General features: G+C 54.5%; 3 protein-coding genes across 7 annotated transcripts; all 3 read left to right on the forward strand.

Annotated features, from left to right (window-relative positions):
* The first annotated feature begins 11,638 nt into the window (after positions 1 to 11,638).
* On the forward strand, positions 11,639 to 14,092 carry ESPNL (espin like). Its single transcript, XM_074834488.1, has 6 exons — positions 11,639 to 11,695; positions 11,830 to 11,916; positions 11,988 to 12,110; positions 12,271 to 12,408; positions 12,495 to 12,668; positions 12,777 to 14,092. Exons 1-6 carry the CDS (start codon positions 11,639 to 11,641, stop codon positions 14,019 to 14,021), a joined length of 1,824 nt encoding a protein of 607 aa, XP_074690589.1. The 3' UTR covers positions 14,022 to 14,092.
* A 308-nt stretch (positions 14,093 to 14,400) lies between these two features.
* On the forward strand, positions 14,401 to 18,634 carry KLHL30 (kelch like family member 30). Of its 4 annotated transcripts, none has more exons than XM_074834500.1 (8): positions 14,401 to 14,648; positions 14,912 to 15,752; positions 15,844 to 16,012; positions 16,207 to 16,293; positions 16,499 to 16,654; positions 16,749 to 16,937; positions 17,507 to 17,652; positions 18,188 to 18,634. In XM_074834500.1, exons 2-8 carry the CDS (start codon positions 14,979 to 14,981, stop codon positions 18,437 to 18,439), a joined length of 1,773 nt encoding a protein of 590 aa, XP_074690601.1. In that variant the 5' UTR covers positions 14,401 to 14,648; positions 14,912 to 14,978; the 3' UTR covers positions 18,440 to 18,634. The 4 variants fall into 4 exon arrangements, with proteins under 4 accessions (XP_074690601.1, XP_074690602.1, XP_074690604.1 ...); XM_074834501.1 differs by having other exon boundaries at positions 16,499 to 16,633; XM_074834503.1 differs by having other exon boundaries at positions 17,446 to 17,652; positions 18,188 to 18,427.
* Positions 18,635 to 19,389: 755 nt separating this feature from the next.
* Positions 19,390 to 22,621, forward strand: ERFE (erythroferrone). 2 transcript variants are annotated; one of them, XM_074834505.1, is made up of 7 exons: positions 19,390 to 19,748; positions 19,920 to 20,134; positions 20,225 to 20,333; positions 20,405 to 20,495; positions 20,593 to 20,671; positions 20,928 to 21,740; positions 22,075 to 22,621. In XM_074834505.1, the coding sequence occupies exons 1-6, from the start codon at positions 19,400 to 19,402 to the stop codon at positions 21,024 to 21,026; spliced, it is 942 nt and encodes a 313-aa protein (XP_074690606.1). In that variant the 5' UTR covers positions 19,390 to 19,399; the 3' UTR covers positions 21,027 to 21,740; positions 22,075 to 22,621. The 2 variants fall into 2 exon arrangements, with proteins under 2 accessions (XP_074690606.1, XP_074690607.1); XM_074834506.1 differs by lacking the exon at positions 22,075 to 22,621 and having other exon boundaries at positions 20,571 to 20,671; positions 20,928 to 21,275.
* Positions 22,622 to 27,462: the final 4,841 nt, after the last annotated feature.

Consider the following 27,462-nt stretch of genomic DNA (forward strand, 5'->3'; position numbering starts at 1 on the left):
ATCCTGCAAAATCCAAAGAGAAGGAGCTGGAAAAGCCACTGGGAGATGACAAAGAAAATACACGTAAAAAACACCAGAGGAGAGGAAAAGGGGATGAGAATGAAGGATTTCCCAATCCTGAGTTGTTAGAAGGTGCGAGAAAAACCAAGAGAGCCGGTTACAGCGGAAGACGTTAAAAGGGACTCTCTGTTCATGCTCCCCAGCAGAGATGACACCACCCCTGTGAGAGGTGAGCCTGTGGAAGCAGATTTCTATTGCTGTCAAACCTGTGTCTGAAAAGGAGAAAAAAGAGAAGGATAAGCCAAAACCAAAAATTGAAGCAACAAAACGGAAAGTAGAAGTGGCTGTTCCTCCTAAGAAAGACAATACAGTAACACCAGCTAAACTTCCCAAGAGAAGGTGGACACCAATCATTAAAAATCCCCTTGAAAGGAACCTCCTGTGAAAAAAGTGGAGGGGCAGCCAACCTTAACTCATTTATGTTCTTAATTCATCTTCGTATTCTCTTGTAAAACATTTTTGAACTTGTGCATGCTCTTTGTTTTGAAAAAAAGCACATGGCATCAATTCGCTTTTCTCAATGTTTAGCTACAGCTGCTAAGCTTTCCAGAGCAGAGCCATTCTGTAAAACTTTTTTTTGTGAGAGGAGAGCAAGAGAAATCACAAGAAAAGATCTGTCCCATAACAGTCCCAATAAGTAGAAGCACCAATGACTGCAAAAGTGACCTTCAAGTAACTCAGCTGGGCTAACTGAGATGTTCAGATAAGCTTACCGTGCTAACTGAGACCAAAATCTTTAATGGGAATGTGTAATTAAATGGGCAGCTTTCTGTCTGGATTTCTTCTTTGGGAATTCGTAAGGGTTGATTATGTGTTAACGTAGTGGCTTGGTTGTAGTCCAACACTACTGTTAATTCTGATTTGGGGATTTGCTCTACATAGTACTTGGACAGTGCTGTTTAATTCTTGTTTGATTGAGTTTATAAAGGCTTTAATCTTAGTAATGCAAGTCATTTTTTTTTACATTTAATAAAAATATTAAGACATGCTTTCAAACAATAAACAACATTCAAAGCCTGGACATTTGGGGGTGCACCTAGTCACTAATCCAAACAATGCATCATGCATGGAGAAATATTTAAGAGATAGACACTTTCCAGTTTACCAGTAGACAGCAAAACCTCACCTGCTGAGAGACTAGGAGATTGCATGTGATCTTCTCCACATTCCACTTAGCGCATTTTTGGCAAACTGCAAGATGATGGTAAATTACTTCCTTCGGAGAGGACAGGAAAACACTGTAGCCAGTTCAGCTGGGGAAGGAGCCCTTCTGAGAAGCACGTCCCATCATGCCCACTCCATCACACAGCAAGGGTAACAGACACACAATGAACCCCCCGGCTCCTGCAACCACATTCTGAGCACTTTTTCAGGTGACAGTGAAGACCCCACAGTCCCCCAAAACAAGAGGAAAACCACAGCCAAGTTATCTAAAACACAACTAGAAATAACTAGACCACCCAGGACTGAATTAACAGCCCTGCATTTTAGCTGCCTTCAAGCCTGGCCTCAGGCTGGGTGTCCAGGTTTCACCTCTCTGACACCAAGGTGTCACCAAGAGTCCATCCTTGTCCTGGATGTTGTTCTGACCTGGGCTGGTTGTGCCCTGGGGCTCCTCTGATCCTGGCCCAGGCATACCTGCAGCCCCGGTAAACTCTGCCTACCTCAGTGACCCCAAGCAGCCTGCACATCCTCTTCACCACCCAAGGGCGCTCCCCACTCTGGCAACTGGCAGCAAGGCGTGAGCACAGCCTGTTCCTGCCAGCTGGATATCAGCGTCTGCCCAGTAATGGTATAACTGGGGCAGCAGCTGTCACTGGGACCCAGCTTGAACCATGACTGGTAGCAGGGACTCTGGATCATCTCTGTGGCTTGTCACAGGCATGAAATCAGTGCAGCGAGACTCTGATCAATCCCCTTCTGCTGTGCATAGGCTGCGGCTTGCCCATACATGTATCCAGAACCACAACTTCCCAAGTTAGGAGTGCTCTATACCCACCATGTGCTGCTCTCTCCAGTTCCTTCAGGATTTCCTTTAGGACTTCTGATTACCTCCGGGAAGATTTCCCTATTTCAGCTTTATACTTTGCTCTTTGAGGACATTAACAGTATTAAGTTAAATTTCACATGATTAAAATACTGAAAATGAGTGCTTAGTCTGTGAAGTCAGCCAAGACTGACTACTGACCCCTGGGATGAAGAAGAGCTGCAGCACAGGATCCAGCTGAGAAGCTGCAAAAGCCCTCCCTGTGGCCACATCTTCAAACACCCATGAGACATTTCCATCATACGCTGTGATACACATTGCCATAACTGAAAGGGGTTCACGTAATGCCATGGCACACACATGCAAGTCAGTATTCTCACACCTGTAAAAGACACCTGTCTGACACTGGGGCTTTGGTCTGGCAGCTCTCAAAGGAAATAAAAAGCCATAACGTACCCACGCGCTCTCCCTGCGGGTCAGCACTGGAATCCAGTCGGGAAGCTGGGTAACCACTGACTACAGCCACATCTGTAAGCAGAACAGAGCAGCTCCTGTGCAGTGTAACAGCATCCTTCAGACCTGAACAGCAGCGAATGCAATTCCACAGCACGGCACTCGTCTCTCCCTTCCACTCAGGACCATCCTGCAGACATGCAACATGGGCTGGGTATCAGCTGGTGGATGGTGAGTGATCGCACTGTGCATTACCCGTTTGTACTTTCTATTATTGTATAGTTTTATTTTATTTCAATGATTAAATTGATTTTATCTCAACCTATGAGTCTCTCTTTATCCTCCAGTTTCTCCCCTTCCCCAGGCAGGGGAGGGTGAGTGAATGGCTGCGTGATATTTGGCTGCCAGCTGGATTTAAACCAGGACACCAGTATCCTCTCAAGCCATCCTGCTCCAACGCTGCTCAAGTGTAATTTCTGCCCATCCTTGTTGCTGTAGCTACATGTAACAGCACAAGGAGACGTAGTGAGAGAGAGGGTAGAAACTGCAGCACTTCCACAGCCTGGAGCCAAACCCACCTGCTGGCACTCCTGGCTGAAGGAGGCAGGTAAATGCCAGAGCAAGTCTGACGTGGAGCACACACAAGGCAGGGGCGGATTGAAAGAGGTGTTGCTGCCAGTATATTCACTGGAGCACGTCAGGCAACAAAGGACTTTTCCAAGGATGTTGAAAGAATACAGGATTACATGAACATGCAATATAAACATTTTGTTACTGTATTTACCCAGATTAACCAATAACATCTAAAGTGTTACTTCATAAATTGTGTTTGTTTACACTTGCATACTGAACAGGAGCCAGCAGTGTGCCCAGGTGGCCAAGAAGGCCAATGGCATCCTGGCTTGTATCAGCACTAGTGTGGCCAGCAGGGACAGGGAAGGGATCTCACCCCTGTACTCGGCACTGGTGAGGCCGCCCCTCGATGAGTGGGTTCAGTTTTGGGCCCCTCACTCCAAAAAGGCCATTGAATGACTCGAGCGTGTCCAGAGAAGGGCAACGGAGCTGGTGCAGGGTCTGGAGCACAGGTCTGATGGGGAGCGGCTGAGGGAACTGGGGGGGTTTAGTCTGGAGAAGAGGAGGCTGAGGGGAGACCTCCTGGCCCTCTACAACTCCCTGAAAGGAGGGTGCAGAGAGGGGGGATGAGTCTCTTGAGCCAAGGAACAAGCAATAGGACAAGAGGGCATGGCCTCAAGTTGCGCCAGGGAAGGTTTAGACTAGATGTCAGGAAGTATTTCTTTACAGAACAGGTTATTAGGCAGTGGAATGGATTGTCCAGGGAGGTGGAGTCCCCATCCCTGGAGGTGTTTAAGAGTAGGGTCGACATAGCGCTGAGAGATATGGTGTAGATGGGAACTGGCAGTGTTAGGTTAATGGTTGAACTAGATGATCTTCAAGGTCCTTTCCAACCTAGTTGATTCTGTGATTCTGTGATTCTGTGAACTAGCAGGAGAGGCTTGCAGCATTGCTGTAAGCACTGAAGGAGAATATTGAGTTTCCTATATTATTGGGACAGAAGTCAGCATTGCTTCCCTCCCTCTTCCCCTCCGCAGAGTTTCTATAAATCTGAGGTCTCTGCACTGCTAACATTGAACAAAATGGTGGTATTAGAAGGAGCAGGTTTGTGTTCTAACTTGAGGAGAAAAACCTTTTCGTCATCAGACTACTCTCCAAAGCAGAGCGAGGCAGCTGAAGAGAAGTGGAAAATGGAGTATTTCAGATGTATCGGCAACTTGTAGTAGGCTATCTGGTTAGGTATTTTGGAGTCTTATCCAGCATAGCCTAGCCATGAGAGACAGTTCACTGTGCCCATAAAAAGCATAACTGTGAGTCTTACACCCTTGAACTTGAACACACATTTTGCTTCCTGGGCGCAGCTACTTTGTGTCACTTGTCACCGAAAGGGTTCTGGGCATGAACGTGATTTGGGAAGTGTAACTAAATGTTCATTGTAAATGTAATTATGTGTTTTGTGATGTGGTAATTTTAAATCTCACTTCTAGTGGACACTCGTGCCAACGTACTCTTTCCAAAGCCTTTCTGTTATGACGTATGCTCTCAGTGTGAAACTTTGGACATGGAGATGGTAGGAACTGAAATAACTGTGATGTAATGCGGGAGTCCAAGAACAGTCAAGGAAGTAGCAAATGGACTCTTGGGAAAACATCTTTCTTCCTTGCATTCTCCTCTGCTAAGGGAGAAGGATAGAGAAACAGAAAGAAAACAGACGGCAATAGCAGAAGTTCTCCCCAGGATGTCGGTTCTCTGTGCACTTTTGTGAACAGAGGCCTCTTTAATCTTAGGCACAGATTAGCTCAGCAGTGCAGTCTTTGTCCCGTGTGAAAGGCAGCATTGGCCCTGTCCTCAGCTGCTCTCCAGCATGGTGGGAGCTGCTAATGAATAGCATGTCTGGACCTTGCTGAGGATACCTGCATCCTAAATTCATCAGCAAACAAAACAGTAGCTCAGTCCAAACTAATAAATAAAAGCAGTGAACAGGTGAGACCCTGTGAAAGATAATATGATCTGGAATGGCTGTTGTGATTGTTAGTAACATGGAACCTATCAAGCCTAGTGACTTGGGTTTGTGATATAAAGGTCTGAACTTTTTGGAAGCTCAAATATCAGTGGTTTTCTTACGGAGTAGAATCCAAGAAGAGCATCAGATTCGTTCAACAGCAATTGAACAGTTTTAAGTGAGTAAGGTCACTCTGAAGTTTTCAGAATAAAATAGGACGGAGAATGTTGGTGTGTGGGAGAGGCTCAGCTAACCTTGGTGGTGCAAAGAACACAAAGGACTACCTTGGCCATATTTTGAGAATATTAATTTCAGGTTCCCCAAAAGCATCATGTTTTGACAAGGCAATCCCAAGGCAGAAGAATGAAAAGTCAGTAGCATGAGAATTGAAATGGATTAGTATTTAGTCTTGGTTTTTCTCCTGCTCCACCTCATTGGTGAGGGCAGAGTTGGGCTTTTGGATGGCACATAGGAGCCTAACTTTGCATTTGAAGTCCAAGCAAATTTTGCCCAGTTAGCAATTAAGTTAAACCTGGGGATGCTATTAGAAACTGTTGTACCAGAAAATGTTCCAAATGTGTTATACTATTTTCTGACTCAGTAAAACGTACAGTGCTAACTGGATGATATTCCTATTAGCTCTAAGAAATTGCATTTTGTTTGTACTTTCTGACCATTGGCGCTGGGGGGTAGGGGTTAGTCCTGAAGGTATGGACATTCTAGTTTATTTAAGCACCAAATGTGGGAGTTTGGGAGTCCCTGGATGACAATGATTCACCCCTAGGAGGAGATATCATCCACAGGATGTGCCATTCCAGTCTGCCACACTGCTCCAGACAACCTTGAAGATGTGATTAGTACGGTAAGATTTGCTGATTCTGATGATAAGCTTTGATGATCAAGTCCTACTAGTTGCATTCATTCTCTTCTGACCTTCTCCGTCAATTTTTGGGATCTTGATGTTGAATTTAAAGTTTTATTTGTAGCAAAACATAGCCTGTATATGGAAAATGCAAAGATTTTTTTTTCTCTGTCAGCTGTAATTTTCTCTCCTTTTTTTACTTTCTCTTTCCTTCCTGTTCCTTTTTGTTGCTTTTCTTTTCTTGCTGGCACATAAAACTCCTCTAGTGACTTGGTGACAGAATGCCATCTTATTAGGGCAACCAAACACCCCTGTCAGGACACTACTGACTGACAATGCTGTAAGTCAGCCAACTTTTCAAGCTCAAGAAAGATGTTTTCAAAATCAATTTGAAATTGGTTTCCAAAAATGAGGCAGAGTATTAGCAGAAATGTAGTAGTAGGTACAATTTGATATCTCAGATCTGCAGCTCAGCTGAGATTCAGTGGCTGCGGTAATGGACTTACAAGCGGAGAGGAGATTTGTGATGGTTTATTGGTTGAAGAAGAGGAATGAAATAAAGGAAAGCTTGGCAAGAGCATCAGGAAATACTCTGATGTGAAGTCTAAAATGGGTGTAGTTAGAAGCATTATTTTCACTGTCCTGCAGAAAATGAAAAAGTGTCCCCCAACAGGCATTCAGCCACACTTTACTCTTCACTGGGAAGTTTTATCAGGAGGCATTGTGCCACCTGATTTCAGTACATTTGTGGGGTTTTTGCAGTTTCCATCCCTTACTGCATCTGTGCATTCTCAGCATGAGGAGTTTAATTCAAGTTGGGCACAACCCTTCAGTCAGTGTATTTCCAGTACATTTTAAAGTGTTGCACAGATTAATAACAAGGACAATTGCAAGCTTGCTTAAAAAAAAAAGCTTCTGCCCAATTTGCCTTGCACTAGCAAGAAGTGCATCTGTGCTGCACCCCTCACCCTACCTGGCACCTGTGTTTCTTTTGTGGTTATGCCAAGAGTGCCTTCAGACCAGCATCCTTTTATAAATTTGTAATTTTCCCTTTTCCTCACTTTAGCAGCTGTGTAATCTGGTAATACTACTCTTGTTGGAATACCAATTAAACATGATACGTTTTCTATTAGAGCACAGACATAAAAGGGGTCATGTAGCAGCTGAGACTATAGCTAACTCCTGGAAACAGCACTTGATAGCCCCTAGGAAGGGAGAGCTTTCCTCACCTGGGAGCTACCCAGGGCAGCAGAGCCACGCCGCTCGGCCTGCGGGAGGAAAGCGGGGTGGGCAGGACGTAGGGCCAAGCAGTCGTGCTTTTAGCAAAGCTTCTCCCTGCCAAGGCCAGAACCCAGGATGGGTGGAATACACATGTCTTGGTCTTTCTTTCGGGCCTTTAGTCCCATCCTCTTGCAGTGACAGAAAGTATGTTACCTCCGTGCAGGTCGTGGTCCGCCCAGCAGAGAATGGCTTGGAGCCTGAGCTGGGCAAGGGGAGGCTGGAACAGAAGCACTGGAAGGCTGCATTACTGGAGAAGGAAGACAAGGAACACCTCATTTTCCTTCCACAGACTGCTACTGTTTCTACTCTCAAACAAAGAAAAAGGATCACAGAAAACTGGTCTTTTTGGAGCAGCATAGCTCCATGTCCCTTTTGTTTTCTCCATTCTGTTCATTTAACACCTGAGGAAATGCTGATGGTGACTTGCTGTCTCCATTCTCTCAAGAAGTTCTTTCTCTCAGGAAACTACTCCCTTCCTTACCGAGGCAGGGGTAAATGCAGAAATTCCAAATAGGATTATGAACCCTGGCTATATAGAAGAACAGTAAGGAAGAGATGAACAAAGGTATAGGAGAAGTCTGAAGGAAAAAACTCATTTCTTCCTGGTTTCACTGTGGTGAGCTCATCTATCTCACAGCGTTCAGCGTCTCTGATATTTCGTGAAACTGTTGTAAATGCAGTGTTTGTTTTGCTTGGCTCTCACAAGGTCCAGCTGCCACACAACAGATGCACTATTTTCCTCAGAAGAGCTCTCCCAACCTGTTGTGAAATTTCACTATTCTGGTGAATAGACTCTTCTCTGAGTATTTTAGGTTCCATTTGTAACCAGAGAAGTCAAATCAATACTGTGCTAGGCAAACGTGCTGTGGAGGCAATCTTTCCTAATGCTGAGCATGAACATAGTGACAGCTTGTGGTGTTACGATCTTTCCAACCACACTCCACTAACAACATTGAGTTTTCTGTCTCGTTATTGCCAGGCTGTCACAGCACCCCACCCACCCTGTGAGGATGTGTCACTGTATACTGACAGCATCTTACCTCCCTCAATAATTGTGATAACATTTCTTACAGAAATGGTTTTGAAGTAAGCTATTCCTGTTTTACCAATAGGAAAACTAAGAAGAGAGAGATGTTAAATTACTTGCTCAAGGCAGAAATGTAACTGAGTTGCCGAATTCTAATGCCTTTGCTGTTGGTTCTGTACTCAGAATCACAGGTATGCTCCTCTTTTTTAATTATATTAATTTATTGATTGTTTCAATGACAGTGGGAATATTTTTGGACATACGCTTTTCTATAAGTACGTTCATCTGAAGAAAAGCACTTAAAAATCTTTGTCAATATTATGTTTTTTATAGTATTTACATCTTTCATAATATGTCCAAAACCAAAACACTAACATTCACAGCATTGATATATTCGATTTGTATTTCCTTAAGATTCACGATGTATTAAAATATCCAAAATCTGTACAGCTTTCCTAAGAATCCAAACAAAGCTCCAGTCTGTCTGGCATCCCATAATTGAACATTGAAATTGGACATTTAAAATTAGGTGATATCTTTTTACCTTAATCTGGATGTTTCTCAGATCATTCCTGTAGCGTAGGTAATATCCCCGAGGTGGGTGTGTGAAGCTATATAATAATTTGGCATCAGATTCACAGAAACACACTCGGGCAAGTGTTGTCAGCAGTGGCAGTTCTTGAGGCAGCAGGAATTATGGCCATAAGATGCAGCTGAGAAACAATCTTGAGTCTGTCAGAAACAGTGTGGCATTTAAAGGGGCTGATGTCTTCTGAACATTATTTGAAAGCTGACATCCTGTGTTCTTTAAAAACTGAACCCTGACTACAAAATACATGCAATTTCACATGGTCTTACAAACCTGTAAAGAAGTCTTTCACAATAGGCCTTCTCCAGCACAGCAAAGTGATACCTTGGTGTGAGACTTGCAGCTCGATCAAGTACTAATCTGGAGTCACATTTCTTGGTATCTCTTTCTCCCTACAAAATGCAAAACGAGTTATTTTTAAAACCAGGGCAGGGCATGGCCGCCCCTCCATGTAATAGGAAAGGTGGGACAAACAGCCAACACCCCAAGGGGGATGAAATCCCTGGGTAAAGACTGAGCTGTGAGCACGGGCCTCCCGCTCGCAGGTGGAGGGTGACCATGGTGTGGTGGCCCACTGCCACCGCAGCCACTTCCATCCCTGCACATGGTCACGGTGGCAGCAGCAGCTGCAGCGGGGCCCCCGAGGTCCCCAGCACCGGAGACCGTCCACTGAGCGTGGGGAGCGCAGCCCCTTCACGCCCCACCACCGTGTCTGGAGCCCGTCCTGGCAGTGGGACAGCGATGGGTGCAGCCAGCTCTGACACCCGCCGAGACCAGCAGAGACCCACCATGGCTGCGGAGGGTCGGGGAGGAAGAGCCGGGCTCAGGGGACCACGTGTGCCACCTCCCCTGGCACCGCTTCTGAGCGGGGTGGCCGAGCCCCCCGGGGTCCCTCTGAAATAAAAACACGGGGGTGCTGAGAGGGGCCAGGCCTGGCTGCTTCCGTGCTGGTGTGCTCGTTGCTGCAGAATGGGGGAGTGGGAGGGGTACAGCCCTGGACACTGGGGGAGAGGGAAGGATACGGCCGTGGAACTCGGGGAGAGGGTGGGGTACGGCTCAGGGACTGGTGGAGAGGGAGGAATGTCAGTGTTGGAACTGGAGGAGAGGGGCCATTGCTGGATTCTCCCGTGCTGCTCTGCTCATCGCTGTGGGGATGTGCCCCTGGGAGGGGAAGGGAAAGGGAGAGTCCCCTGGGAATCTTCCAAACAGACCCCTGAAGGGGCCGGTGTCTGCTCTCCTGAAGGCCAGGGTGAGGAAAGAGGTTGAGATGGAGGTTTGGGGAGACTTCACTCCTCCTCCCTTCCCCTCCCCTCCCCTCCCCTCCCCTCCCCTCCCCTCCCCTCCCCTCTCCTCTCCTCTCCTCTCCTCTCCTCTCCTCTCCTCTCCTCTCCTCTCCTCTCCTCTCCTCTCCTCTCCTCTCCTCTCCTCTCCTCTCCTCTCCCAGCTGCCTGCTGAAGGGCAGCTGCCTGCGCTGCCCATGGGAGAAGCAGCCCCAGCCACGACGTTCCTCGTATTTAGGGAGTCTCTTCTTCAGGGAAACCCAGAGCCCTTCCCGCTCCGGGGTGTCCCCAAGAGCTGCGCAGTGGCAAGTGGCAGCCTGCCCCGAAGAGTGCCAGGCCCTCGCTGCCGCCCCACTCCATCCCCTCCCACGCACCGGGTGGCCGGGGAGCTCCCGGCGTTGGGGCTGAGCTGCTGCCCACACCTGCCTGCCGCCTCGCCAGACTTTGCTTCCCAGTGAACAGACACAAACATCGGTGTGGAGAGTTTTGGGGGCCGCGTCTGCCCCAGCGAGGGGAGACCGCAGCCTCTCAGTGCCTTCTGGGCCCCGGGGATGGATGCAAAGATGAAAATCTCACAGAGATTTAGATTGGGAAACTCTGGCAAGCTGGAGGTGGCTCTTTGGTACTTCCCAAAGGCTCCCTCTGAGCAGCATCCTCTCGCCAGAGGCCCCGGGCCACACCAGGCATCCAGGTGGCCCTTTCTGTCCTTCCCCGGCAGGATGTTTGCTAGTGGTTTTCTGGTACCTAGAGTAAGATCCAACCCTCGCAGGGCTTTCGGCAAAATCCCCCCTTGGCCCAGTAGCCGGCAAAGCTCCAGCCCTCGCCCACCATGCTGACAACAAGACGCGCGCAGGCTGGTGTGCGGCTGGTGCCGTGGCTTGCAACATCTGTCTGCTTAACCTGAGACGCGTGGCACCTCCGGCGCCAGGCCGTGTTCCCGTGTTTTATACCACATGCCCATCAATATTGCAGGGCGCCGCGCTGCTGCCAGCACAGCATAACCTGCCCTGGTGCTGTGGCTGTATTGCAGGGTGGTGTCGACTCGGGCCCCCCCAGCCCCGGGGCCAGGGAGGGATTAAGAGGCTGAATCTGTAACGGATCCTCACCAGGCGATCGGTGTTTAAAGGCTTTGATCTGCTGCTTCTTGATTCTATTCCAGCCCTTTGATGGAATTTCTCACGTGTAACCGAGCCCCACTAATCCATCCTGGCCATATATAATGGATGGTGGTGGAGTGAAGGAACACAAACGTGGCTGAATATCGTAACAGATGTCCGGGCAGCAGTGCGGCGGGTCCCTCTGCTGAAGATTCCCCGCTGTCGGTACCTGCCCTCTGTGCCAGTGCAAAACCCTCCCGCTGTCCCCAAAGCCGGGCCTGGCCGTGTGCGGGGACAGGTGCCGTGACCAACTTCAGTCATTCTCCTCCAGCCCAAGGAGCGGGGCGAGGCTTGGAGCAAAGCCACTGAGCCGCTATTTCCAGGACCTGCACCGGTGCCACCCACTGAGCCCCGGCGCTGCCACTCGATGCCCCCGTCAAATATTAATGCGATGCTCACTGCGTTCCTTGCCCTCCCCAGCGCTGTAGCCCTGGCCCCTGCCCGCCCCAGGGCTGCCTGACCTCTCCAGTCTCCCCTCCCGCTCCGTAGGGCGTATTGCTCCCTGCGTGGGGACTTTGGGGGTGCAGCTGCACCCATCCTTGGGTGTTGTCCGCACAGTGCAGGGCAGGACCCAACCCCCTGCACTCGGTGGGGAGCTCCCGGGTGCCTCCCGTCCCCGGCGGTCGGCTCAGCGCCCTGCAGCAGGTAAGGCCCCGCCGGGGCTGCGGCTGCGGGCACCCCCATCCCTGGGGTGAAGCCAGCCTGTCACCTCCCAGGGAACGGTGCGGGTGGGCCGGGGGCACGGGGCGCCCACAGAAGGGCTGGTGGCGATGGGGACGGCGCCAGGCTCGGTCCTCGGCTGCGGGGCATCGCGGTGTTCCCAGGAGGGAGAGGGGGCCGTGGGGGCTCTGTAGCTCCGTCCTGTCTTCTGAAGGAAACGCCCGCCCGTGGGCCTGCAAAGGTCGGGGTGATGTGCCGGGCATCCTCGCGCGTCACCCCTCACCCGGTCACGCGTGGGGGGTGTTGGGGGCCCATCTCCCCTTGCCTGCCCTCCTCCAGGAGGAGGCCTGCGCCTCTCGCCCCGGCAGCCACCCGGCCCGGCGGGGGATGAAGCCCGGCAGGGCGGTGCCGGCGGAGCCGAAGCTCCGCAAGCCCTCGCAGCGGGCCAGGATCCCGGCGTCCTTCTTCGCCTACCCGGTAGGTCGCTGGCTCCGCCCGCGGCCCCCGGCTCGCCCCCTCGGCTGCCGCCCCGTCCCGAGCCTCCCGTGACTCTGCCCGCGCAGGATGGGGCGGCCGAGCCGGCGGACCCCCCCGGGCCGGACCCCGCGGAGGCGGACGCGGACTCCCTGGTGCCCACGCACGACGAGTGGGGCCGCCCCATCCCCGAGTGGAAGCGGCAGGTGATGGTGCGGCGGCTGCGGGCCCGGCTGGCGGACGAGGAGGCGGCGGGCGGCCAGGTACGGAGTGTCCCGGGGACGGGGGGCGAGGGGGGGGGGGGGGGACACCCAGCCACCGACACACGCACGCTGCCGGCCCGTGGGGACGCTGACGGCCCCTCTCCGCAGGACGCGGGCTCCTGGCGTTTCTCGCCCTCCCGCCAGGCCGTGCTGGGCCCCTTCGGGGAGCTGCTGACCGAGGCGGACCTGCAGCAGCTGGAGCGGGCGGTGGAGAGCCTGCGGCTGCGGCGGCGGGGCGAGGCGTACCAGGGCGAGCTGCGGCGCCTGGCGCGGGAGCTGCGCGCCCTCCTGCCCGCCCCGCTGCTCAGCATCAGCGTGCGCAGCCCCCCGCCCGCCCCCGGGCAGCCGCTGCCCCTCTGGTGCGGCCGCCTGGCCGGTGCCGTCAGCAGCCTGGCCGCGCTGCTGGCCCACGCCGAGGGGGCGCGGGTGGCCTCCCCCGCCGCCGTCCCCGCCGTCCTCGCCGCCGCCGGGCAGCCCCGGGAGCCGGGGGGCAGCCTGGCGCAGCGGGAGATCCGGCAGTGCGGGGTCTGCGTCCGCAGCCTCCGCGGAGCCTTCGAGCCCTCGTGGGGGGCGGCGGAGAGGAAGGCGGCCGCGGGGAGCGGGGCGGAGGCCGCCAGCGACTCGGGCATCAGCTGCGAGGAGGCGTTTTCCGACGGCGGTGGCGGCGGCGGCGGCGGCGGCTCCCTGGGGCCAGGGCCGGAGTGGGGCAGCCTGAGGAAGGAGCGGATCGTGATGCTCTTCCTGAGCCACTGGAGACGGTCCGCCTACGGGCCCCCCCCGCCGGCCGCCGGGGACCCCCGGGAGGCAGCGAGGACCGGGGGCGGGGGGGCGGCCCGCCTGGCGCGGCAGAGAGCGGCCATCCAGCGGCTTCTGAGCGGCTGGCGGGACGCTGCCTCCCGCCGCCCCCCGCCGCCGCCGCCCGCCGCCGGCCGCGCCCCGCTCTCCCCGGAGCAGTTCGTGGTGGGTGCCGGGGGGGGCCCGGCCGACTACGAGAACCTGTCGCTGGAGCTCTTCATGCTGGGCTATTTCCGCATCCTGGAGCAGGAGCTGCCCCCCGAGGAGCGCCGTGGCCGCCATCTCCTCTGCTTCGAGGTCTTCGAGCAGCTGGGCCGGCACGGCTGGCGGGCGGTGCGCGCCTTCCACCGCGCCGTCACCGACGAGATCGCCGCCGGCCGCCGGGGCTGGCAAGACAGCTTCGACGATATCAAGGCGAGGTATTTCGGCTCACCCCGAAGCTTGGCCCGGCGGCCGGGGGAGGCCGAGGGAGAGGGGGAGGATATTTGCCGCTACATCGACCGCAGCTTCGCCTTCTGGAAGGAGAAGGAAGCCGAGATCTTCAGCCTGGAGGAGTGATGCCCGCTGGCGGGGAGGGCGGAGGGCTGCGTGAAGCCGCGGGCTGCAATAAACGCCTTTTCAGTTCTGTCCGAGCTGAGCGAGGCTTCCCGGGGTGATGGAAAAAGCTTTAGGGTGGAGGGGGACCGCCCTGACACCCCGACCACCCCCCACCACCCCCCAGGATCTGTGTCTTGGCCCCTGGCTCCCCGCAGTGGAGCGGCTGCCGCCGTTTATTTGTGGCTGCCAAAGAGTGAGATAACGTCCTATATTTACCCTCGGCATCAGCAGCCACAGCCAGGGGGAGGAGGGACATCGTGGGGACCTCCGGCAACCGATGGGTGGGGGGGGAGAGGGGGGATGGAGGGGGGAGCCTTTTCCCCCAGGCTTGCGCTGCCCGTCTGGCCACAGAGGGATGCTTTCCAAAAAGCTGCAAAGCCGCGGGGCGACGGGGATGGGCAGCAGCAAGCAGCTGTGCCCGTACGGTGCCTTTAACAGCAGGGAGCGGTGTCCCGGTGCTGCCTAAAAATAGTGTATCCCCCCGCCCCGTCCCGGCTGGATCCCGTGTCACGCCGAGCGTCCCTCCTCAGTGCCGGGACTGTGGCCACTTCCCTCGCAGCAGGCCGGCTGGAGGGCTTCACAGGCCAGGTGAGAGTGGGAGGGAGTGACCTGGAGCAGGGCTCGACCCAGCCCCAAAACCACCCCTGAAAAATCGGTGACAGCCCCGGCAGGGCAGCTCAGAGCATGGGGAGGAGAAATCTCAGCCATCCATGGAAGTAGGCGGGGGTGGGGGTGGGGGGGGGCTCCAGGGAGTGCTTCTGCCCCTGCTGGTGCCTGTAAATTGGGTGCTGGGAAGGCACGGTTGTGCCGGGGAGGGGGGAGAGGGAGATGTCATCGCCTTTTCCTGACAGGGACACCCTCACCACGCTCCACTCGGGCTCTGCCCACCGGCAAGGCCCCGCAGCCATCCCCAGCGCCATGGTGAGGAATGTGGATGACTTCGACTTCTGCCTGCCTTCGCATGCCCAGGGCGTGCTGGAGGGGCTGCAGCGGCTGCGTGCCAACCCCAAACTGGCAGATGTGACGCTGGTGGCAGGAGGGCGGGAGTTCCCCTGCCACCGCGGCGTCCTGGCCCTCTGCAGCCACTACTTCCACGCCATGTTCTCCGGCGACTTTGCTGAGAGCATTGCCGCGCGGGTGGAGCTGAAGGAGGTGGACCCCGGCGCGCTGGAGATGCTGCTTGACTTCGCCTACACTGGGAAGGTTACCATCAACCAGGGCAACGTGGAGGAGCTGATGCGGACCGCCAGCCAGCTCCACTTCCCCACTATCCAGAAGGTCTGCAGCCGCTACCTCCGGCAGCAGATGGATGCCACCAACTGTCTAGGTATCTGTGAGTTCGGCGAGAGCCACGGCTGCCCTGAGGTCTCCTCCAAGGCCTGGTCTTTCTTGCAGGAGAACTTTGAAGCCGTCTCTCAGCAGGAGGAGTTCCTCCAGCTCTCCAAGGAGAGGTTGGCTACCTACCTCTCCAACGACCAGCTGCAGGTGCAGGAGGAGCAGAGCCTGGCTGAGGCCGTGCTGCGCTGGGTACGCCATGACCCTGGGCCCCGAGCCCAGTTCCTGCCTGAGCTGCTGGAGCTGGCCCACCTCGTCTCACTGCCCGACCAGTACCTGCAGAACCTGCTTGCCACTGAGCCCCTTGTCCGTGACTCAGATGCCAGCAAGGCCCTCGTCACCCAATCCCGCGCCATGGTGGGTACCCTCTGCCCCAAAACCCACCCCCTGAGCCACGGGGGGAGGCTCAGATGGGAGCCTGATGGTCCTGCCCTGGCCTCTCGGTCAGGGGCAGAGCGATGCCGGTGCCCGGAAGAACCCCCCGACCCCAGCGCAGAAGCTGGAGGAGGTGCTGGTGGTGGTCGGTGGCCGCGTGCTAGAGGAGGGTGAGGATGAGGACAGGGGGCTGGAGATGCCGGCCACCCCCAGGAACTTTGCCTTCTACAACCCCAAAAGCAGTAAGTGCCCACGGCAGGGATGGGGCAAGCTCATACTCCCCCCCGCATGTTATATCTCACCCTCCGTCTACCACAAAGCCACCTCTTGCCAAATGATCTGGTGTCTGGAGGGACACTGCGGGGGGGGGAGGAGGGGGAGGGAAGAGTGAAGCAGGACTGGCTGGGGGTCATTGTTTGGCTCCACTGGGTTTCAGGGCGATGGATGGCTCTGCCTGACTTCCCTGATTACAACAAATGGGGCTTTTCCCTGGTGTCTCTGAACAATGATGTGTACGTCACAGGTAGGTGCCGGGGCTGCTGGTGCGGGGTGGGGGTCCCCAGGGATGGGGGATGGGGGACAAATATGTGGGCATGGGGTGCTGGCCTGGGGCCAGGGGCTACCCTCCCTCTCCTTGCTCCCTTCCCGGTGGATCCAGCCACTGGACAGGGATGCCCAGGCACGGCTGCACTCGGAGGGAGTGGCCCGCCTGACCTGCCCCTCGCCAGGTGGCTCCCGGGGGTCCCAGAATGACACGTGGTCGACGACCCAGGCCTGGCGCTTCTGCCCCAGGGACGGCACCTGGAGGCCCATCGCTTCCATGCTGAGAGCCCGGACAAACCACACCAGCGCCGTCCTCAATGGTGAGATCTACGTCATTGGGGGTAAGGCCGCAAAGACCCCACGGGTGCTTCTGGGGTGGGGGTCTGTGGGTGCCCCGGCGCAGCAGGGTGGCTGCAGTGTCCCACCGCCCTGCAGGGACGACGGTGGACGCGGTGGAGGTGGAGCGCTACGACCCCTACAACAAGAGCTGGTGCGCCATCAGCCCAGCCCTCAAATATGTCAGCAATTTTGCGGCCACCAGCTGCTTGGGCAAGCTCTACCTGGTGGGCTCCTGTGCCGTCAAGTACAACGCGCTCACCCTGCAGTGCTACAACCCTGTCCAAGGTGAGAGCTGGCCCCGCCGCTGCGCCTCACCAGCGCCTTCCTGGGGAGCGGGACTGAGGGGGCCCCCCGGGCATCCTGTGCCGCCAGGCATGGTCCTGCGGGGTGCGACTGGGTGCTGACGGGGTCCAGCAATGGCTGGGGCACGGGGCCAGGGGCCAGCCAGGAGCGTGGCTGCTGGTGGCACAGACCCGAGTCACAGAACTCCAGCACAGCCCAGACCAGAGCTTCCGCAGAGCGGGATCCCCAGAGCAGAGGGGTGGGGGAGGCTGCCTGCCTTAGGGAGAAACTAAACCCCTGTGACAACACCACCTCCTCGGGCAGCCTCTGTGCAGCCCACAGTGGTCTCCCTCATCCCACACCACCACTACAAACAATATCCCCCTCACTTTTTTTATGCAAGAGGCTCATCTGGGATGGGGACCACAGGTGCCGCGCTGCCTAGCCACTCTGTCTCCTCCCTTCCCAGCTCCCCCTTAAATAGCTGCAGGCTCAGCAATGCTTTTTTCAGCCACTGGCAGCTGCATCAAGAGCCAAGGGTGGGATGTGCTGCTGACGGCTGCTCCTTGCAGATTTGTGGAGTGTGATCACATCCCCCTTCATTCCCAAGTACCTCTCGGCCCCGCGCTGTGCCACCCTGCGTGGGCTCATCTACCTCATTGGGGACAACACCAAGAAGGTCCACGTGTACAACCCAGAGGCCAACATCTGGCAGAAGGTAGCAGGATGTGGGGCCAGGCGCAATCACCCTCCTGGGGAGGTGGGGCAGCTGTTACCTCCCCGCCAGCACCCCACAACCATACCCCCGCACCCGCTCCCTCAGGGTGCCAGCACCTCCTCTCCCTCCTGCCCGCTCATCCCTTGGCTCTGTTAACCCCTGCGGTGCTGAAGATGCCCCAATCCTGTGTTCACGCTGCAGAAGCCCACAGGACTCCCTTTTTCCAGCACCACCCTCCTACAGGGTTTGCAGGGCTCCTGCCTGTGCAGTTGGGCAAAATCCTGCCTGTCCCCTCTGCCCCCCAGACCCCCCCACTCCCCGCAGTACCCCCAACCTTGTTCCCATAGGACCATAACACAGGGATGCTGCTAAAAGTGAGACATGGCCCCAGAGGCCCCCAAACCTCGCGGAGAGGACAGGGGGGTGGGGACACACACACACACACACACACACACACACATGCCTAGTGGGTCGATGTCCTGTGCGGTGGGGTCCCCAGGGGATCCCTGTGCATCCCGTCCTGCCCCTCATGCAGGTGCAGCTCCTGCACACGCTCCACGAGAATGGTGGGATGGTGCCACTGGGCGACCGGCTCTTCGTCACCGGCGGCCACTGGAAGGGCATTGATGGGGACTATCAGGTGGAGATGGAGGTGTATGACTGCACCAAGGACCTCTGGACACGGGAGGGCTCCCTGCCCTGCCTCTGGCTCTTCCACAGCTCCTCCTCCATCTTCATGGACACCTCCAAGTGGACAGAGGCTTTCCAGGGTGACCATGGGCGGTAGGAGAGCCCATGGTGTCACCCGTCACCCTGTGCAGCTGCTCTCCCCCTCTCGCCTCTCTCCCCGCTGCCGGTTCAGCTCTGTGGCGGGGGACATGGAAACCCCCCTGCCAGGCTGGCTGGGGTGTTGGGAGCGTGTTCCCCTCCCGCCACCACAGGAAAAAGGCTTTTCCTTATAAACATGCTTTGGCTAATGCTCTCTTTTAGTTTGGTGGGGTTATTCTAAGAACTGCCTTTTCCCCCCTCCAAAACCCCAAAGCTTTTGGGGTATTTCAAGGCCTCCGAAAGTGTGGCCCAGTCCCATCAGAGACTGGCATTGCTGCCTGGTGACCATGGTCCCTTTCCCCATCACATTGACACCCAGCATGGGGAAACACGAGGGGGACCGGGGAAATCTTTTTTTCTCAATAGCCAAAGCTCCCCAGCACCTCGCTGGCCCACAGTGAAGTGTCAGACCCATTGCAGCGCCCATGGAGCAGAATGAGAGGAGATAAACCAGCCTTTGGATGCCTTGGGCAGCGTGGTGGCCTGCAGTGGGTTGCTTCATCCTGGTTTCTCTCCCGGGATGCACAGTTGGGAGGTGACCCAAGGGCTGTGGCGAAGCAGCCAGCACCTCAGTGGCTCCTGGTGCCAGCACAGAGCCGGGCAGTGCCTCCTGCCCCATGCCCATCTCTGCTGGTACCCGCTGGCAGAGGATGCCCCGGGATGGGGCGAGCACAAGGCGATGCTCCCCTGATGCCCAGTCCCACCACTGGGCCACTGGGACGTCGTAGTTCTGCCAGCGCTGTTTGATGGTTAATCCGTTCGGTGTTTGGTTCTTTATTTCAAGCGCTAAACACGCCCTCCGAGACGCGCTGTGGGTCGCGGGGGGCCCCGGCCGGGCGGCGGCGGGGCGGGCCCGGCGGCTCCCTCGCACAGCCCGAGGCGGGGCCGGGGCCGCCCTGCGGGTGGCGGCGGCGGCGGGATGCGGCTGCCGGGGCTCTGCCTGGCGCTGCTCTGCGCCTCCGCCGCCGGGCCCGGCGCCCCGGGAGCAGCCGCGGGGAGGGAGGCGGGACGCGGGGGGCCGGGGACCAGCGGCGTGGACCCCCGCCAGGCGTGGATGCTCCTGGCCGGGAGCCCCGGGCGGGCGAGCGGCAGCCGGGCCCGGGGCAGGACGGGCACGGTGCGGGATGGGACGGGGGCTGGCACGGCCCCGGTACCGGCCAGTCCGGGAAAATCACCCCAGGCTGCCTTGCAAGCCGGTGTGCCGGGCGCTGCCCCTGCCCCCGCCCTCCTGGAAGAGCTGCTGAGGGAGCTGCGGCTCCTGCTGAGAGGTACTCACCGGCCGGGGGTGCTGCAGGATGCGCGGGGTGGGGGGACCCCGGGGCAGGGGCAGGGGGCAGGGAGGGACGGGGCACTGCGGGGCTGGGCGGCACAGCCGAGCGCTCTCTCATCTCGGAAAAGCCGAGGTTCCTTCCTAAAGCCTGATGGGGTTTTCTGGTCAGGCGTGGCGAAGGGGCAGGTGAAGATGCGCAGGAAAGCCTGGGAAGGGCGTGAAGAGGAGGAGGAGGAGGAGGAGGAGGAAGAGGAGGAGGAAAGCCGTGCAGGCACCCCACAGGCTGGGGCCCCCCATCGCGTGGAAGCAGCCTTCCACTGCCGGACGCGTGAAAACATCTCTGTCGAGCAGAGAGCGCGGCAGGAGCTGCGGTTCTACTACATCGTGAGTGCCCAGGCTGCCGCCCCCACCTGCCCACGGCAGCTCCCTGCCCCCGGGGCACCCACCCTCACCCCAGCCTTTCCCTGTCCCCAGCCGGAGAGGGAGGGGACGTTCCACCGTGGCTCGGGGCTGAACCTGACCAGCGGGCAGTACACGGCCCCCGTCGCGGGGTACTACACCTTCACCGCCACGCTGCGCATCGGTGAGCCCTCGGCCCCCCCACGGCCCCGCCGGGGAGCGCCAGGCCAGCTCTCACCTCCCCCTCTGTCCCAGTGCGCAGGGAGCAGCGGAGGAAGGGGCAGCCGGGCAGGGGGAACCGTCTGCGGGCGCTGATCTGTGTGCAGTCCCGCTGCCAGCACAACAGGTAGGGCAGGGCAAAGCCGGGAGGGAGGGAGGAGGCCAGCAGCGCCGGGGGGAGGGAGGGACATGCTCCCCCCAGCACCACCCTCCCTCTTCTGCAGCAATTTGGAGACCGTGTCCCGGCTGGAGAATGGCAGTGACCTTTTCACCATCTCTGTCACCGGAATCCTTTACCTAGAGGTTAGTGGTGCCAGCTCTGCTCGGGACTGTGCCGTGCAGGAAGGTGCCTTCTGTGGCCCCAGCTCCAGGGCTGGGCCTCGAGTCTGTGTCTCACAGGACACTCAGAGCTGAAGGCTACTGGGCTACGACAACACACAGCACGGCTGGGCCGCCCTCGTGCCCTCTTTCCCAGAAGGAAGGGGAGCAGCAGCTCTCCTGCTCTCTCCTTGCCCTGCCGGGCTGTGCCCCAGCCCCATTCAGCCCTCTCTCCCTCCAGGCTGGGCAGTACGCTTCTGTTTTTGTGGACAACGCTGCAGGCTCTCCCCTCACTGTTCAAAGCAACTCAGATTTCAGCGCCATTCTGCTGGGGGTGTGAAGCGGCGCTGGGCGCTGCACAGGGAGCTGGACCTGTGCCAGAGCTGGACCCTTCCCTCTGCCAGCCACCGTCACACCTCCCCGCCTCAGCACCAAGCCCAGGGAAGATCTTTTGCTGCTGCAGGAGCTGCAGGCTGGACCGGTACTGCGTGTGCTGCAGAACCATCTGAAGCTGGACAAAAGATCGGCGATAAAAATAATTAAAAAAAAGCAGCCTGACAAGGAACTAAAGGAGTTGACTTTTATCTAAAGGCTAGGGCTGGAAGTTTATCTTGGAAAACGCTGCTGACAACGGTGGCAGCCAGCTGCTTTCTCTGCAGGGCTCAGCTCCCACCGTGCCAGGTGCCAGTGCCTGGGATGAAGCCCCATGCCTCCATTTTCGCTCTCAGCAGATTTCCCTGCCCAGCTTCGCAGCACCCAAACCAGATTATTTCTCTTGCTTCAGCTTCCCTGCAATGTATCAGCAGTGAAAGTTTGCTGGCAGAAGCCAACATCCTTCACAGCTAATCTTCAAAGCAGAGCAATGTCCTGATAATGCCACACATTCGATTAGAGCAGATTCCTGTCCCGTGGCTTTCCACGCCAGGCGTTCCCCGTCTGTGGCACAGGGCCCAGGCCGTGGGCAGCACAGATACGCTCCTCGCTTTGGCTCCGACAGCCGTCTGAGCCGAGGATGGGCGCAGGGCTACGTGCCTGAGCGAGGGCTGCCGGAGAGGTACCCGGGCAGGCTGGGTGTGGGGCGAGGGAGCCGCACGTTTTAGTTCTTAGTAGCACGTAGCACTGGGCAAGCTGTGTCAGCAAGGCCACGAGATAGCCCGAACGGCACCCAGCCCCACCTTCCCCCAGGGAGCCCTGCACGTAGGCAGGGGGAGGCAGCCTCCTCACCCTGGGCCTCACCAGGCCCAGCCTGGCCTCCGCAGGCTGCATCTCCTCAAGGAGCCTGGTGAAGCAGCTGTTGCTGCAGCTCTTCAGGGGTGGGGGGATTTGGATCCGGGGAAGGGGGGGTAAGGCTCTGGCTGGGCAGTTTTAATGCTGACTTCTTCCCCAAGGCAAAGAGAACTTGTCTCTGAAAGGAAAGCCGCGCTGTTCCCCCAGCTGAAGGGGTGGGCAGCCACATCCTGGCAGAGATGACACCTCCGCAGCTCCAACCCAGATGAGGAGCTTGGCCCAGGCAGCACCTCCCAGCCACCACGTGGGACTGTGTGCCAAGGCCATGTCCCTCAGATCAGCCACCCTCCCTTCCTACACATCTGAGAAGATACAGAAAGACTCACTGTTGGAGAACAGGGCTTGCCAAGCCCATAAGCTGTCCTCTGCAAGCGAGACATAAAGAGCCCAGCACACCTGTTTCCATTTTGTGTTCAAGTCGGAGCTACTGTGGGGCTAATTTAGGTGTTGGGAGAGGGCTAGCAGCTCAGTCAGCCCCAGGGGAGGGGAGCTGCACGCACAGCACTTCTGCATGGGCCACCCTGGGGTGGTGGTCGCGGAGGTCCCCACAGCAGCAGGATGCTGCTGAGCAGCGAGGCAAGCAGAGTTTATTGTCAGGAAACCTCTTGCAGACCCCACCCTACCAGGAAATAAAAGCGAACAGTATTTGACTGGAGTCGTACCTGCCTTTCTGACTGGTTGGCTACTCACAGGCACGGTGAAACCTGCTCCACAGCACTTCCTTTTCCCCTCTGCTGTGAAAAATGGTCAATATGGTCCATTTTATGGAAACGGTTATTAACTGTACTATAAGACTGTGTATTATGTTCCTAGCTGGCGTTCTTTCAGTGCTCTTTCTAAAGAGAAGGAAAGAAGAGTTTCAAGAGGAGGGAGGGGGAGAGAAGACAGTTGGAGAAGGACAAGATGATACTTCTCTCACCAGGGTTTGTGCCCAGAGACGGGCGCTAGCTCAGCTCTCGCAGCGCAGCACACCGCTCTCCCCAGGGCAAACGCTGTGAAAAGCGGGAAGGTGAGAAGGGAGGGCGAGTTGCTCTTCTGAGATCTGCCATCAGCGTTTCTTTTGCCACAGACTGAAGAAAGTCCACGCTACTCTGTCTTGGCTCTCCAAATTTGGCTTTCAAGAGCAGAGGCAGCAGAGCATGTGGCTAACACGGGCAATTCCCTCCCAGCTCATCCTGCAGCGCACCCTACATCAGTGTGCAGGAATGGCTGGGAGCAGAACAAGCTGGCAGAGGCAAGTGCTACCCAAAATACAGAGGCCCACTTCCTTCCTCAGTGCTCTGCAGGGGATGCGGAGAGTTGGTGTGAACCAGGCAGAGTCAGCCTAAGCGTTAGCATCAGCCATGAACTTTAACTGACTTCTGCCGTAGCAGAAATAGACCAAAGACAGTGAAGCCACCTGTCCCAAATAACAGGATAGTGTTTGTGTGCTCAAGAAAACACACAGCCCAGGATCCGGGACCATCTCCCAAAGCTCCAGGGAACACAGGGAACAGAAGAGAACCTGGGAAGCCTCACAACCCTGTGCAGGACTATGCACAAAACAGCAGGCACCACCACACCAACCCACCCAACCTCTCTCTGGGACTGCACCGTTTCTCAGGCAGAGCACGGAGGCTGTGCAAGAAACCACCGGGTCATCTCCCTGAAGTGCTAAGGCTTGGACAATAAGCCCAAGCCAGAGTTGACCTATAGATGAATCCTGTACATTTTATAACTGATAACCATTGTGCTATTAGGTATTATACTAAGTTATAGCAAACCAACTGTTCTGATGTAAAAGGTGGGAATACTGAAGCCTGAGCAACAGGCCCTGAACTGAAACTGCTAACTCTGTATGTAGTCATTAGTGAAATATGCATAGAAGATGTAGTTTAAACAGCATAAAACATGTCTATCCTGAATGTATCCTTATATTTCTTTATGTGTGAGCAAGATAACAAGGCCACAGAAACAGTTGTCTGGCCTTGTGACCTTGCTCATAAATTAACTAGATAAGCAGGGAAACTCCCTTAGCTTCTCCCTTAAGCCCTGGCCAGGCTCTGGGGGGAACCTAACGTGAGATGAAAACCAGACATTTCCGCTTAAAACAAAGGTGTCAGCTATTCTGGCTTACTGATTTTTAGGTATATAAGGCTGGGCCCGCTCACAGCGACTTTGGAAGCCTCACCTACGGGTGGACGCACCGCGTAGGATTTCCCACTTGCAGGGAAAGGTTCTCCAAATCCTCGCTGTAACCGGGGCTGCCCAGCGCCTGCGGATCTGGATGATGGTAAAGTATGCAAGTGGTGATGTATCTTTCTTAATCACTGTTCTCTCTCTCAGGCAGTAATGATTTGATGCATTACCCTGTATTTTCCTATTTGTTTAAGTGCACTATTCTGTCTTTTCTTACTGTATGTTTTCTGTATTATTCTGTTACATTATTTAGTTATTTCTAGTAAAATATGCCTACTCTTTTCACTCTGGTGTCTGAGTTTAATTGATATCCCTGATCAGCAAAACATAAATTGGTGTCAGAAGTGGGATCCGACAAAAATGCCATTATTTAAAGTGACCATTGGATGTTTTAAATTGTATGAAAAGGTACCTATTGAAAAAGGAAAAGAAACTACAAATTCAAGTAAACGAGGGTGGATTTTGTTAACTGCATGTAGAAAACAACACCAGAGTAAAGAGAGGCTGTTGTTAGAGCGCTCCCAGATGGAGCGACAGATATGTGATTTGCAGAGTCAAATAGTGATGTTGCAATGCCAGAATAAGTTGTTTGCTGATAAGCTGGATACTTATCAGACAGTGGCAAAGAAAGCTGCGGTGCGAGTAGCACAATATAAGTATAGGAAAAGGAGAAAGTGTAAGAAAGTTCATGCAGTGATTGCAGAAGCGAGTGTGCAGTGGGATCCTGGTAGAGATCCTAATATTGGGCAAGCTGTGAGGAAGGATATGATAGAGGATTATACACAGTATCAAGTAAATGATATAATTGAAAGATTTAAGCAGAGACCGGGGGAATCCTTGCTCTCTTGGATGGTGCATTTGCAGGATCAGGGAGTGGCAGGGGTAACCCTAGACGCAGGAGATTCTAAAAAGTTTTTGATTTTAAGTTCAAATGCTTTTGTGCAGGATGCATTTCAAAACAACACTCAGGATATTAATTTGTTAGCACTGGCTGCTCTGGGATGCAATACCAAATATCCTACAGAGAATGATTGGCTGGCATCTGACCGTCAGTGGTGTGCTTTGCGAGATTGTATACAGCGAATGAAAGAGGAAGGGATGAAAGCAGCTATTTTTGTAGGAGACGCTGACTTTATGATGTGGCATCCTTTGCCGGTCACTATGAGAAACAGAGTGATTAAAACCATTCCACTGGCATATAAAAATGTAATTATGCCCCTTTGCATTAATGAAATGGGGGATCCCCTCGATGAAGTAATAGAAAAAGTGCAACAGTTACGTGACCATGAAGAGTGGAGCCCCCGAGGGAGTGCAGGGAATCGAGATACTCGAGACAGCCCTAAAGGCAGTGAAAACAGGATTTCTCGTAAGGAAATGTTTACGGCTTTGTTAAAAGACAGCATGTCTCATGAAAAAATTTATGGTATTCCAACTAACGAGCCATGGCGAATATATACACAGAGAGGGCTGAATAAACCTAGCAAGAGAGTGCAGAGTGCTAAAACTAAGGATCCAGGGACAACTCAGCCTATGGCACCCCTTCTCGAACCTCAACGGGACCCTCCATCTGCCCACGGAGGGCCCCCCGTGAGTGGATCACCGGTTCCGGGGGTGAAAGAGGATGGGGCAGCATTTTCTGACTTGTACCCTTTGCAGGAGGCAAGGGAGGGGAATCAATATTATAATCAGCACATATGAATTAATGGCCAAGTTCCAGGGCAGTGAGTGCAGAAGGACCGATGGCCCCATGTAGAACTTAAAGTTTTGGTTTGTTTTTTTTTTATTTTTTTTTTATTTTGTTGTTGTTTGTTTGTTTTTTATCTAGAACAACCAGTTCCCACAAACTGTAAATACCCTGATTGAGGATGGAGCAGAGGCCTCCTTAATATATGGGAATCCCAGGAAATCTAAAAGACAACCTGTAATTATTACAGGTTTGGGAGAAAAATAAATTAAAACTGTACAAACACAAATGGAAATGAAAACAGGAAACCTCCCAAAATTATTATATTCAGTCATGATTGTCCCCATTCCTGAATATAAAATCAATATAGACATTCTAAGAAGACTAACTTTAAATCTTTCTGATAGTCAGTATCAATTTGGAGTTAAACCCTGTATTAGTACCAGACCTGTTACGGTCAGCAAAGTAAAAAAAAAAAAATGCCTCCTGAGCAGATCCTGGCTGCAACTAAGTTAGTTACAATGAGGCAATATAGAATTCTGGGAGGACATGAAGAGATATCACAGACAATTAGAAATTTATTAGATGTAGAAGTTTTGAGGTGGCAGTCTGGTGTGGCCTGTCAAGAAAAGTGATGGATCCTAGAGAATGACAGTGGATTTTAGAGAAGTAAACAAACATACTGCACCGCTTGCAGCAGCTGTGCCAGACACTGTCACTTTAATAGAAGAAGTTCAGAAACATCCAGGAACTTGGTACGCTGTAATAAATTTAACTAGTGCATTTTTATTTTTTTTACTATCCCAATTGCAGAAAAACATTTGCTTTCTCAAGGGTGGCTGCAGAGCCCCACTATCTGTTATAGAATTGTAGCTGAACACTTAGATAAAATACAGCTGCCTTCTCACACACAATTAAGCCACTATATAGATGGTATTTTGATTCAAGGAAATGATGAGGAGGAAATACAACAAGTTCTTGAATTAGCAGTAGATCATATGAAACAGAAGGGTTGGGAAATTAACTCTGCAAAAATCCAAGGACCGTCTGAGACAGTGAAGTTTCTGGGAATTCAGTGGCATTGTGGGCATCAAGCCAGCCCCACATGGCCCTGACCACACCAGAAATCCATCCTATTTTACAGGACAACCTGTCTTAGTCAAACTCCCCATGGTGGGAGCAGTACTATTAGTATTGGATACCCAAATAAACAAGTACACCTGGAAAGCAAAGATGCTCATGGAAAGGAGCACGAAATTAATACAATGTGGATTATCCCATCTTTCTAATTATAACCCACTTCCGGTTCTCAAAATGAACCGAGAAGCTTTTCTTTCCTTTTTCTTGCAGGTAAACCCCCCGGAGAAAGATATCCTGAGTCACGACGGGGGATCCTTATGTGAATTTAAATTTTTGTATAGTGTTGATGTTCATTGTCTTATTAATATTTCTAAGATGTATTGTCTATCATTGCAAAAATTGCTTTGGGTGACTGTTCCCCTCTCCCTTGGTTCCCCGGGGGAAGCACCGGCTTCCTAAGTGTTAACCAAGAATGGGAGGAAAACGAATTTGTGGATTTAAGTCAGTTACCAGTATTATGAGCAAACAACAGACACCAAATCAGGGG

Source organism: Strix aluco, chromosome 9 (genome assembly GCF_031877795.1).
Source record: "Strix aluco isolate bStrAlu1 chromosome 9, bStrAlu1.hap1, whole genome shotgun sequence".
Lineage (NCBI taxonomy): Eukaryota > Metazoa > Chordata > Aves > Strigiformes > Strigidae > Strix > Strix aluco.